The 13,313-nt window shown below is 36.7% G+C and overlaps 1 protein-coding gene across 8 annotated transcripts in view; it reads right to left on the bottom strand.

The window, feature by feature from the left end:
* L3MBTL3 (L3MBTL histone methyl-lysine binding protein 3) overlaps positions 1–13,313 on the bottom strand; it is a 78,265-nt gene that overhangs the window by 12,978 nt on the left and 51,974 nt on the right. For all 8 annotated transcript variants that reach the window (XM_054629025.2, XM_054629026.2, XM_077175295.1 and 5 more), the window contains exons 16-18: positions 10,224–10,326; positions 2,294–2,440; positions 608–772 (exon numbers count right to left, since the gene is read on the bottom strand). In XM_054629025.2, the coding sequence (XP_054485000.2) occupies positions 608–772; positions 2,294–2,440; positions 10,224–10,326 (415 nt within the window). The remainder of the gene's footprint in view (positions 1–607; positions 773–2,293; positions 2,441–10,223; positions 10,327–13,313) is intronic.

Below are 13,313 nucleotides of genomic sequence, written 5' to 3'. Positions count from 1 at the left end.
AACACAAAATAATGTAGCTCATATAAATATATAACAAATGACACATCTTCTTCAGGATGCCATCTATTTCTGTTTGAAAATAGTCAATAAAATAATGTAGCAATACTGTAACTAATTAAAAATGTAGGGAATCCTATTGCCTCACATATCCCCATGAAAACACTGAATTGTGTATTTTTAGCTTCAAATATAGTTTCCAAACTTGCACTGGAGAATAATATTTATGGTATAAAAAAGTTCTCATGTCATTTTCTGTCAAAAATACATGCCAGATACTGAAGTTAAAGAATCACTTTTAATTTTTCCATGTTTGTGCATATTTGTGTATATATAAAATAATTTGGACACAAACCTAGGAAGAAGAATCTCAATTGCCAATAATTGTATTGTATTTTTCCTCTCCTCTGACATATATTTCTTATTTCTTATATACCTTGTGATACTCCCTTCCCCTCTATTTCTAAGATAAGGGGAGCTGAAGAGCTTCCATCTCCTTCCCCACTGCTTCTAAGAATTCCACAGACAAATCACTGGACTGCTTTGCCTGGTAAGTTGCATGTTGAACTGACTCCAAACACTCAATACTTTGAAAGGAACTGAGAGTTACCCAGGTGCCTTCTTTTCTTTCACATTGCATAACAGGGGCTTCTTGCAAGGAGATTTATTTTCTGCATCTTCCAGCTTGGTTGTTTCTGGTACAGTTTTCCCTGATGGTCGATTGTGAGGTGAAGATTTCATACCTACATGACCAGGGCTGGGGCATTTTCTGTCACTGTTTAAAACAAATTAACAAAATCTTTAGAAGTGAAAGCAGCAAAGCTGTTGTTTAATTTATTTTCTTTATGCAGAAAAAGTAAACTGAAAACATCCAAGGTAGTTTTTTGGTTAAGAAATACAGAGAACTTTTTTTACTTGCCACTAAAAAAATTGTATACATGGCATTTTCAGAAATCAAAGTAAAGAACTCTCTTCTCCATTAAGTCAATGGTAAAATGATTAGACAATTAAACAGGAACAGAATTTGTCTAATATTACTTCTGATAACAAGCTATCCACTTCAAATATTTGTTACACAAGAACACTTTGAGCTATTATTTTCCTCCTATACCTTCTCTCCTATAACATATCACTGTGCAGCCTTTAAAGTGTTCTATGCAGCCTCTTAATTGGCAATGGAAAAAGTAGCACTTGACACAGTCCCTGCTGCTGAGGACTTTGCTCAGAGTGCCAGTGGATTCACTGTAATGTTAAGCAGGCTACCTGCCAGGGAGTAATTAAGTCACTTCAGATTTCTAAAACCCTACTTTTATAACAATCAAATCAGGCAGAACTCCTAGACAGCAGAACATTTTGGGTTTTAAAGCATGAAGCTGAAACTGTCTTTGAGAAGGCAATTTAAAATACCATCTATTGAAAATATGTGGTCATTACAGTGGGAACTGGAAATCTTCACATTTTCACATTTCACATCATCCACCCTTTTACATTTACATTAATGTAATCCTTGAAAAGAAGGGAAAGCCTCTCTTCCTTTCCTTTCCTTTCCTTTCCTTTCCTTTCCTTTCCTTTCCTTTCCTTTCCTTTCCTTTCCTTTCCTTTCCTTTCCTTTCCTTTCCTTTCCTTTCCTTTCCTTTCCTTTCCTTTCCTTTCCTTTCCTTTCCTTTCCTTCTTAAATTCTCTATTTTTCCCTATAGCCCAAAATAAGCACAGGAATCAATATCCACAATTTCTGAGATAAAATAATCATCTGAAAATAATCATCTTGGTATCACACTCCTTTGTTTTTTCCCAGTGCTCCTGTTTAAAAGCTTCAGCTACAGACTTCAGCATTTTTCTTGCAAAACTCAGTTCCAGTAATTTGATTCCCCACTCCCACTGTAAAGACATAATAGTGGCTGTTCTTCAAAGAGCTACATTAATTTACAGTCACATCAATAACACAACTACAGCAAACAAAAGGAACAAAAAGAAATAATTTTCTAAAGGGAAACCAACCGGTCAGCATTCAATTTTAAATTCCAATTAACCACTTAGTAGTCTAGATAGTTACACTGAAGATGAAACCAAACTCTTGTTAAACCATAGACAGTAAAATCAGTATCACTCTTTGACAGCTCCATGACCTTTTTGCTAAGCACTGAAAAAAACATTTTTCTTCCCTGTAAATGAAAATGTAGATAAATAGGCAGGCCTTTCTGAAATCATTCAGTCATTGCACACTTATAAATCACATTGGAGAACACAGAAATAAAATACTGCTGTTAGTCATGGACATTGCTTCAATCATAATTACTTGATTACAGGAGAGGTGGATCTTTCATTTGTTTCCACTTTTCTGTTTCTGGGGATGGGACTGGCTGCAGGCATCTCCCCACTCAATCGGTCAGGTAAGAGGCTTTCTTTGTTCAAGTTCATCTCTGAATATGGACAGCTGACTGCACTAGAAGTTGAAGAACAACAATTACTCCTTATTCTCAGACACTCTACTGATTTCAAAAAAAATGACATTGGATTTTCCTGGAAGTAGATGCAGTAACTTAGAAGATTTTAAAAAATGCAGTAAGTAGTTGTACTTTAAAATGGTAATAAATCCATCGAGTGAAACCCTCAATTTCACATTTCCTTTTGACAGCAACTTGTGTCACACAAATTGTATTAATTTCTACTACAATGTTCATTGTGGAAAATTGCTTGATAAATATTTAGCCCGCTCCCTCATAATTTTAATGGTATTTACACAATACAACACAGGATGCCTTTGACTATACCCATGTCTCTCCAAATAAAGTCATATTACCGTGGTTATTTATTTATGTGAAGGAGGATATTTCTATTATGTAATGTCTACACAGAAGCTGCATTTCAAGGACAAAACATGAGGATTGGAGCACACCCCCTTACTGCAGTGAGTGCCCCATCTTTGCAAATGCCATTTTGTGATACTCCATTAAGAGACTGATATTTTTTACAGTCTTTCTTAACATTCACTGCACTCCTGCTGGGGAAATAATTTGACAGTGAACATTGACACAATGACTTTTAAATACTGCTCTAAGAAATGTGAAAGTCATGCCAAAGTCAGAAAACCTGTGTTTGCACAAGAAGTAGGAAAGGGAAAAACAGCAACACAAACCAAATCACATGGGGCTGAACTAGAATTTTTCTTTAGTAGAATAGAATGCTCTGCAGTGTTCAACTGAGTTGTCAGCCAGACCACATACTCAACACACCAATGATAATATCCTATACTCTGAATAGTATATACATGTTACAACAGTGAATAGCATCACACTCAAGTTTTCAAAACTATGTAAGATACAGGACAGACTGTACTAAATATGATGCTCTATTTGTGGCTCATGATTACAGGAGAGGTGGATCTTTCATTTGTTTCCACTTTTCTGTTTTCTGGGGATGGGACTGGCTGCAGGCATCTCTCCACTCAATTGGTCAGGTAAGAGGCTTTCTTTGCTCAAGTTCATCTCTGAATATGGACAGCTGACTGCTGTCATTATGACATTAACTATATTTTGAAATTATGCTTTCCTACTCACCTGTAATGTTACAATGACTTCCATAATTTTAAAAGGTAAAACCCCCATGTTCTACAATTTTGCTTATTTTCTTTTCAAGAAAGAAGTTACTGTAACTACACATCTTTCCATAAATCACTGCAATGTTTCATTTGTTTCACTGATAGTTACATGCATGATTTCCAAAGAGAACTGTCGAATATAAAATACTCTACCTTGACAGCCATATGCCCTGCCACCTCCAAATTTCAAAAATTAATAGAAAAACAACAGGTTTCACAATAGTTTTCTTTCTAAAAAGCACAGCATTAAAAAAGAAAAAGGCCTTTTAATTTAAAATACGCTGTACACTCTCCTCTTCCCTTACCAACAAAGCTCTGGGTTCAGAATGAGTATGTAACAGCTCCTATAATGGGGTTGGACCAATATTGGTAATCTAATTTTGATGTCACCAAGATAAACAAAAAGTTGGTGGAAATTTACATTTCTATCGGCAATTGCACAAAAAGAGAAAATTCCTTAAAGCCAAGTCAGTGAGCCCTTGCTGGGGTTATCAAGACAGGATATCAACAGTATGTTTGGTTTCTTCAGCTGGCTCATTTGAAAACAAGACAGGATCAACTTTTTCCTTTTTTAATATTATAGTATTATTTTAAAATCCTTGAGTAGCTATGCTGAACTTGAATTATGGAGAAAAAAAAAAGAATAGCTTCTGCTTTTCTAATGAGATGAGATCCCTGTTTAAGGCTACTCCAAGAGATGTAACAGTCTGTACAGTGCTATAAAGGGACATGCAGCCATATCCCCAGGTGATCCAATCAAGCACACAACAGTCATCTTTTTGCCTTCTGAGCAACTTTTGGTTTACACATCCAAATCAGATAAAGTCCAGCCACTCAATTGGCTATAAAACATTAAACTTGAAGTATGGGGTATGCTTTTGTTAATGAAATTTTTTAGAGACATGGAACAAAATATACAAATAGAAATTAACTTGGAACATTCACCTTTTATTTCTACTTTCTCTTAAGCAGAATAGGGCATTTTATTTTAAATCTATTTATATATGTCTACTTACATTTATTCTCAACCTACTGGTTTTGTGTGTTTTAGGACTAGCCTCTGCCAGATGACTTATGCTGCTGCATCTATCACAATGATTCTCCTTCAAAAGAAATACAAGATAAAAGATACAGGCTTCTGCTCAGAAAAAGGTTTTAAGGCACCAATGCTAGTGTGATTTAAGTTCTTGCTGTGACAAACACATACCACTGTGATGAAATGCAGTTTTCAGAAATTCATGAATATATTGGTTAATCTCAGTTCTGCCATTGCTACAGGGCAAAGCATGTAATTTTCTTTTGGCTTCCTAGGCTCACAGAGGTGTTTTGAGCAATGTTTCTGAGCAGTTAAAGGGCTGTCACAAGGAAACACTGAACACTACCAATGTGGTATTTAACTTCAGTTGTGTATTATTAAGCAAGGCTTACGCTCCCAATGAAATCTGACAATATAATTGTCAGACTCCAGCAGGTTTTCTGTTTACCAACACCACTAATAGGTTTTAAATTAAAAAAAAAAAAACCAAAAACAAACAAAAACCAAACAAAATACCCCAAGAAAAAGCCTAAATATTCAGTCCTTTATTATAACTTGCCTGCTTATATACTACCTTTTCCTTTAGTATTTTCTGGAAAAACTGAACTTGAATGACAGTTTCAGTCAACAATAGTTATAATATTAACAATGCTTTGGAACACTAGATTCAGATGACTTTTTCTCTGTAATTAATCATTCAAGTTGCTATACAATTTTTAAAAAACACCTTGATAGTCCTTTGATGTTACTGTTACTTGAGGCAACAAAAGAACCCATGTGGTTTCCACTGTTAGCTAGGTTACAACAAAACACAGCATGAATGAACCTGTGTATGGCTTTGGATCAATCAGTAAATGCTCCTGAATCTCAATGCCTCCAGCCTTCAGCTCAATTTAACTTGTCTACTACAAAGAATGAAAAAAATTCATCTTGTTATTCCTACATAATAGAAGTATTTGATTTATATAGGACTGTAAGATTTTAACACAACTCATATCAAGGGCTCGGAAGTCTTGGTGTTTAGGTTGTTTAATATTAAATAAGGATTTTTAACTCTTCTGTCACCTTAAACCTGGATTTCTGCTCCAGCTTACATTTTGCTTTAGCACACCATTTTGAAAACAGCACAAGTTCAGAAGGTAGTTTCCATAATGATTAGATGTCCTTGGTTTGGGGGGTACCAATGTCTGCCAGAGGCTCAGGAAGAATGGCATGAAGCAAAAGCAGTGGGTACTCAATGTGAAGCCTCTGTTATTCTTCTGGCAGGGCAGTACAGCCCCCAGCACTGCCCCACAGCTTTGGAACCAGTCCAACATGAGGATCTCAATTATCACTGGAGCTGCCTCAGTAAACAAGCATTCACTTTAATGCCACCTGACACACACACACCCCCACACGAGAGTAATCAGCCATCTCCAAATGCTGAAGGATCAGCACAGCACAATAATTAGCTGTCTGCAGGGCACCACTGAAATGGCAGCAGACTGACTGGCAATATGTGTGTCCATCACACAGTTTTCCAAGGAAAGGGAGGCACTGTTTCCAGAGTCCTGCACATGCTGAGTAAAAACAGCATTAAAATAAGTTTCTGTTTTTTACTGAATCATGAAAGATGAAGAGAGAAAAAGGCAATGCAGCATTCTGATTACAGGCCTGGGATTTTCACTTCAACAGAGGTTTTGCATTACTAGCCCTTTCCTGAACTGTCTGATGGAACAGAAGTGTTGAGTAGCATACCCCACCTGTGTTTATTTGCAACTGCTCTTCTGTCACACTCAAGATCTATCTCTAGGAGCAGTTACATACCTATCTCTTTTCTGTAAAGTTCAAGGGTAGGAGGATAAAACTGGGCTGCTGATAGGCATGGGCCTTAGTCTTCTCCAGACATTTGAAGATGCTCCTATCTCATAGCAGTATGCAAATTTTCTAAAGCACAGAGTCCAGATCCAATACTCTACACCTAATATCAGAAGAGAACATAGGCCAGGATTCTCTTTTAAACTAAAGAAGAGTAAGGCAGCACTCTTGTTAGGTCTAAGAACTTGCATATGAAGTACTATTAAATCTAGATTATTAGTCTTTTTGAACACTTGGAATATTTTGCAAACCAGTATTAAGCCACAGACAGGTCTCCTGGTTCAGCTGTACTGGTTGGAAATGTCACCAACACCAGCTCTCCAGTGCCTTTCAGGTGCAAGTTACTGCTGAGCACTGCCAAGGGATGAAGCTCTATGAGAGGTGTATGAGAGCTCCAGACTGGACTAATGGATGGATCAGACTGTCTAGAGCAGCCTATATCCAGGTGATCACATCAGCTGGCAGCAATATACGATTAGCAAGAAACCTTCAGAGAAAAGATTCTGACAGCATCTGAAGGATGTGGGTTTTGTTTATTTTTTTCCTGATGGATTTTGTTAAGTGATCTCTTTACTTCAGGCTTTAAGAAAACATTTTTAACTAGTCTCATAACAATCAATACAACTATTCTCTTTCACAAATTACAGTGCATGTTTATCATCAAAGCATTCATTTTTCAGGAGAAAACTGCTTCAACAGCCTAAAGGTGAATCAAGAAATCAAGAGTACTTTAGAATGGATTTGGCTGGTGCCAATGACCTTGAGACTGGCATCAAAAACCACTGAACAAAAAGATGTGACCTCCTGCTGACCTGAGGTTTCCATGTTTATGTAACATGTGTTCTTCTACAATACAGCCTCTACCACAGCACTTCAGTTCACTTCAGCTTGCACATAATGCACAGGAAGTTTGAAGTTTCAGGCAAAAATCTTTACTCATGAAGAATTGACCCAAAACTCTAATGAACTACTTACAACTGACCTCTTCACGCTCCTGCTTGACCTTGAGAATTACTGCATGCATTAAACATCAGGGTATACAATTACAAGCATAAATATGCAGGTGATCTGCATAATGCTAACAATCTGTGTGTCAGGCTGTTTCAGCTGCGCCGCACATAACCCCAGATCAACTGGTGATAGATACCAAGTCCTTAATAACATCAACTTTTCCAAAAAGTAAATGCTTTAGCATTGCTATATAATTAATCACAGAGGCTTTCATCTGATTCCTAAAGAACAAGCTCTCAAAATTATTTCAGAACTACTTAGCATTTTAAATTATCATCTTTTCTGCACACAGGCATTTATGCATTGCACCTCATCACAAAAAACAAGATAAGCATGGTTAAATACATTTCAAGGTTGCCAAGATAAAAGAGCCAAGGGAATGCTACCTGATGTGGAAAATTGTACAAATTTTAAAATCTCTTGGTTAATTCAGGAAAAAAGTGGTGGTACAATGTTAGAATTTCTGTGGAAACCTGGACCCTCAAGTCTGTAGGCTCCAGAGGAGAACAAATCTCATTATTTTCCACAGAAATACTCAGGAACAAAACTAGGGCATCATCACAGAGGGCAAATCAATAGCTAGTGAATAAGATACTTACTGGTAAATATATTTGCTATGAAACAGCAAATATCTGTCTGATGTTCAACAAAATCTCCTTGGCTATATTTTTATACCCTAGAACTACCAGTTAATGTGCAAATAATTGGATTGCTTAGACTACAGTAAAAAAGAAGCACAATGAAATGCCATGAGTTTGTTTCTTTTCTTAATATTTAGGATGAGTAAGTGTAACGACCTTTAAATAGCATGGGAAAGGTAGCTATAAAAGCAAAGGCTACACAAAGTAAATAGACATATAGCTCTTACTCATCCCTTCCATCTAAAACATTAGAGTTTTTATTGCCAATGTTTATTTAGAGAGATCATAAATGAAAAACTTTTCAGACAAATTTACTTTCTTTTTTTTCTCTCATTTTAAGTTTCAACTTTGGGCTGAAAGCCATTTATGTCCACCTGATTCTAAGTAATTGAGATAGCACTTGATAAGGAATTGGAATTTACTGTCTCCCAGATTAGATGCAATGATAAATCACACAAAACTCAAAACGACTAGAATGTGAAGTAAAATGGGTTTCAGATAAGCAGCCAGGAAGCTTTTTAGGCAAATCTAGTTTAGTTCACATTTGCAGTGGACTAACACTATGAATGCAGAAGGTTACAATAGTGTTAAGGACTGACTTGACTGTTTAAGGAGTTACCCTACTTGTTGAGTGAAATAAAGGGAAAGTAGAAAAGGGAAGGTAGAAAAACTGGGAGGAAAAAAAAAAAAACCCAAACCAAAAACCAAAAGGAAAATAGCCCAGACAGAAAAAGACAATGGGAATAGGGTGAGAACAGTCTGAAAGACAGTGGTGTGGCATACTGTGTCATGGCAACCCCTTCCCAGTTCATACTGAAACAAGTTTTGTCACTGGAGCAATCCTAGCTATGTCCCTTCCTGGGGATAAATCCCATCCTAGCATCAGGAGCTCTTCTGCTCCTAACAGCACAAACAATGCTTCTGCTGCAGACAGGGAAGAACTTGCAGCAGAAGATGCCTTTTGCATATCAAAATGTAGTAATACAGTGAGTTTTGCTAGCCAGGTATCTTTGATAGGGATTAGTCAGAACCTTAACACATGGTGATATGCCAGCAAAACCTTGTAGCATAATTTGAGTCAACAGGACATAATGATCTCATCAAAAACTTGAGAAGACTGCAGAGCTCACTCTTGGATCAAGGTAGTTTGAAAAGATACTTTAAAGATGTATACATAAATAACAAAAGAGCAGTTCTCTAACCATATCTGAGAGCAGAAAGAACAAAGAGATATGACATTTGAGAATTCTATGACTGTGTAATGGAAAAATGACAACTTTTGGTAGCTCTAATTTGTGAAAAGGTAACAGGATGATATTTATGGAGCTTCATTCTCAACTTAACGTACCATATTACTCGTACATCCCTTACTGAAACAGTCTGGATTCACCCCACACTAAGTATTATAAAAATAATAAAATTTCAACTTGAGAAATGTTTTCCATTTACTCTGTCATTGCCTCTCTGTCCTTTTCATTCCATTCTCTGGTGCTAATATCAACTACTGTCTAGGATGGGATGTCCATATTTCTGAATTTTACTTCAGAAGGTGTCGAACAAAGCATCTTTAGAAACACTAAACAGAAGCAGCAAGTTGTCATTCGGGAATATGTCAATCGGAATTCCTCTCCTAGCATTGCTCCAAGCCAACAAGCAAATCCTTACCCTTACTAACCAAGCAGAACAAGAACACCCAAGCCATAATAAAATCAGTGGCCTCATATTTCAAAAGGTTCAAAAGTTATTGCTTTATACATATCTGTCTGTAATATTTTGCAAACTGGACAGCAAGCTGAGGAATCCTCAAAGGAACAAAATACAGAGTAACTGAATCTACCAATTGTGACAAAAAGTAATGTACAGCAAATCTTATCTCAGCACACCCTGGTGAAATGAAGTTACAGATTGCTAATGTTTATTTCAGCATGCTCACCATGGCAACTGAAATAACTGCATATTTTGGTTTACAAGATTTCCTATTTTTTTTCCAGCTTGGATCTGTTTTCTTATGAGCAACAATTTAAAAGAACCATCTGCACACATCCCTCAATTGAAAGAATAAAATCAGTTTCACAGAACATACCTATGATGGCCGATATGTCTTGCTCTTTTAATGTGTCCAACTCCCTTACATCCTGCTGTGGGGCACCCTCCATGCTCTAAAGCTTCCACCAGTTCCAAGGGACCTGCATGCCAGGTGAAATTACAAATGAGACTTAAGAAAATTATCTAATTTTTAAAAGCTATATAAATATGCACAAATACCAGTGCATTGTAGCAAGCATGAGGAAATAAGTAAACAGAAATACTTTAATAATACATTCTGTAAAAGCATGATGGAGATTTAAACAACCTAATCCACTGGAGAAATAATTTTATTCCATGTGAGTAAATCTCTACAACAGAACTACATTTATATAAAGAACACAAATCTTGGAGGAATTGCATGACATTGAATTTCTCTTCTATCTACATTTACTTGGAACCTGGTTGTTTTTCAAGAGCACAGAAAAAGTAAGCTACCCTATCCCTGTTCCTGAAGACATGTTTGCAATGTGTACTGTTCCTACACATTTTGAAACTGAAGTTTTCCAGTAAAAAAAGATGTAAAAACGAAGGCTGAAAATACTACTAAAAAGAACAAGCCATCAGATTTTTTTTTTCACTTTTCCCCTTCTCTGAATTTATGTGTCTACCTGATTTTCATCAACCTGTACAATGATGCCTGCAGAGACATCAAAGGATGTCAAAAGGAGCTTTGAGGCCCAAGCAAACATAGTACATAACGCACAGTTTCCCAGCAAGTGAGAGACAGCCGTGCTCCAGTGCATGACACGGGGAGCACCTGCTGAGCCTCGGCAGGAATGCACTGGCCCCCTCTAGCACCAGTTCCTCTTGAGCAGCACATGAACTTGTATCTCCCCCTACAGATAACAATACAGACACGAAAAGGTCTGTTTAAATATTTCTCCAGATGAAAGATTCTTCTTCACAGATGGATAATGAAGGACAGAGAATTATTATGTATAATTAGAGTAGTCTAAAAGCCTTTTTTACCAAATGTTCCAGCTATGCAAAAATTACAGAACTATCACTACACTGAAGTCCAAAGACTTGTATAGCCTTTAATGACTGTAATTGGTGAGAGAACAGGGAATTCTACCTTCTCTACCTTTATACAGAAATCATGCTTATAATGTAGCAAGTGGAGTCAGAGGAGGAGTTATCTGAATAGAGATGTTTCTGTAAAGAGAAGTCTTGCTTCACTGATGTTCTGATTTTGAAAAAATTAACTCCCTATAACTATTCTCTCTTCACTTAAAAAATTTGAACTCTCTAAAAATGTAATTTAAAAGAGCAACAACTGATTGTCCATGTTTACAGGAGAAGCTGCTGTTCACATCACTGTGAAACAATGTTAAAATCATCACCAATACTTGGCTCTTAATTCCCTAACTGATATCAGAAAGGTCATAATCCTTCATGATGACTTCATTACATCTGAAAACAATATGAATACATGAATACTGGGAACTGCTCTAGACTAATATTGCTAACATTGCACAGCATTCCCACAAAGCTTCTAATGTGAAAGGCAGGGATCTAGATGTCCTCATTGAAAGTCCTATCATACAGACTGAGGCATAAACTGTCTTGCAAAATATTTTCTTCCCTCCTTATAAAACCCTTGCAGAAGTCTGGAAATGCCTTTTAACTTACATGGAAGTAATATTAACATTTTTTAAATATTCTACATAGTAATAAAACAAAGTCATATTGTTGGATTAATATTTTATTCAGTAATCATTCTATTTTATAAGTATTTGAGTAGATTATTACTTTTTTCCTATTTAATGGATGGTCAACTTCCTCTTCTGTCATATCACCCATTTTAATTTTTGTAGCTTAACAGAAATTTACTTCTACCAGTTACATCCTAAAAGGGATGAGCAGTGCCTCCTAAGCCACCACCTAGAGGAGATGACATGCTGGGCACCTGTACCTTGTTTCTTTTAATGTCTCAAAAAAACCTAATTTATATATTTTATACTCCCACCTAGGTTAAGTTTTTTATTTATATATCAATCTTACATAATAGAAACATTGTAACCTTATTCAGCTCTTCTGCCTTATGATACAATTTTTATATATGTGGCCACAGCCTACTTTTCCCACTGGGCTGCTCATCCAGCACACAGGACAGCATATCTCAGATTAAGAAGAAGATATGCAGCATTCTGCCTTCTCCTCATTATTCACTTTGTGCTTTGGCACTTATGGCACTCTATTCAGATTCTGAAGGCAGAATGATTAACTTCCTAACAGGCAATCATCACTGTACTGCTGGAGTGCTCAGAAAACTAATGAATATACTCTGATCACACCCTGGATAGGAGTAATTTCTTCTTGGCATTCATTGACTTGAGGTATTGTGATTTTCAGGTAACACATTCACACTTATCTCAGTTATTTTACATAATGTGACTTATCTCAGTCATTTTACATTAATTTTTTTTCTGAGTACTTGGCATTGCTCAGCATTTTTTATTTTCCAAGCACAGCTGTTTCTGACCTTCTAACAGCTGTGAATACTCAGCACTTGTGCAAACCACACCTCAGAGTCACTACATAAACCAATCTCAGAGAAGAGCACTCACTTAAAAACTCATCTGTTCAAAGTTTGCCTAAAGTGATTTCACTGCCATTATCCAGAAACACAGTGGACTAGGCAGGGATATATCCACCAAAAGGTTTCTTATCCCTGAAACCTCTCCCACTTCTTCAACAAGTAAAGCAAAATCCCCAGAGAGGACAAGCTGGTAAATCCAGTGTTATTACTGGTACCATGCTTCTGTTAGATTTATTTTCAAAGTGGGCACCATTAATCCCTCTTTGCTCAGCTGAAGAAGAAAAGGAAGTTTGTTGTTTCTGAGGATTTGCCACAGCATTTGAAAGCAGTGCCTTCTCAGTGCACTCTGGACTCCTTTGAGTCAAAAAGCATAGTAACCATCAAGAGAGATGTGAACAAAGGATCTTAAGAGTGATACCCTGCACCCCTACTGAGTGCCACAGCAGTTTCAGTGCTGGCTTTGAGAGGGCCAGGATTTTACACAACAGATCTTCTACATCACTTCTGGTTTTGACTGTGGTTCTTGTATTTCCATTGCAGCAA

This window comes from Agelaius phoeniceus, chromosome 3 (genome assembly GCF_051311805.1).
Source record: "Agelaius phoeniceus isolate bAgePho1 chromosome 3, bAgePho1.hap1, whole genome shotgun sequence".
NCBI classification, from domain to species: domain Eukaryota; kingdom Metazoa; phylum Chordata; class Aves; order Passeriformes; family Icteridae; genus Agelaius; species Agelaius phoeniceus.
Note: the sequence above shows the minus strand (reverse complement) of the source record. Positions and strands in the feature narration are given on the sequence as shown.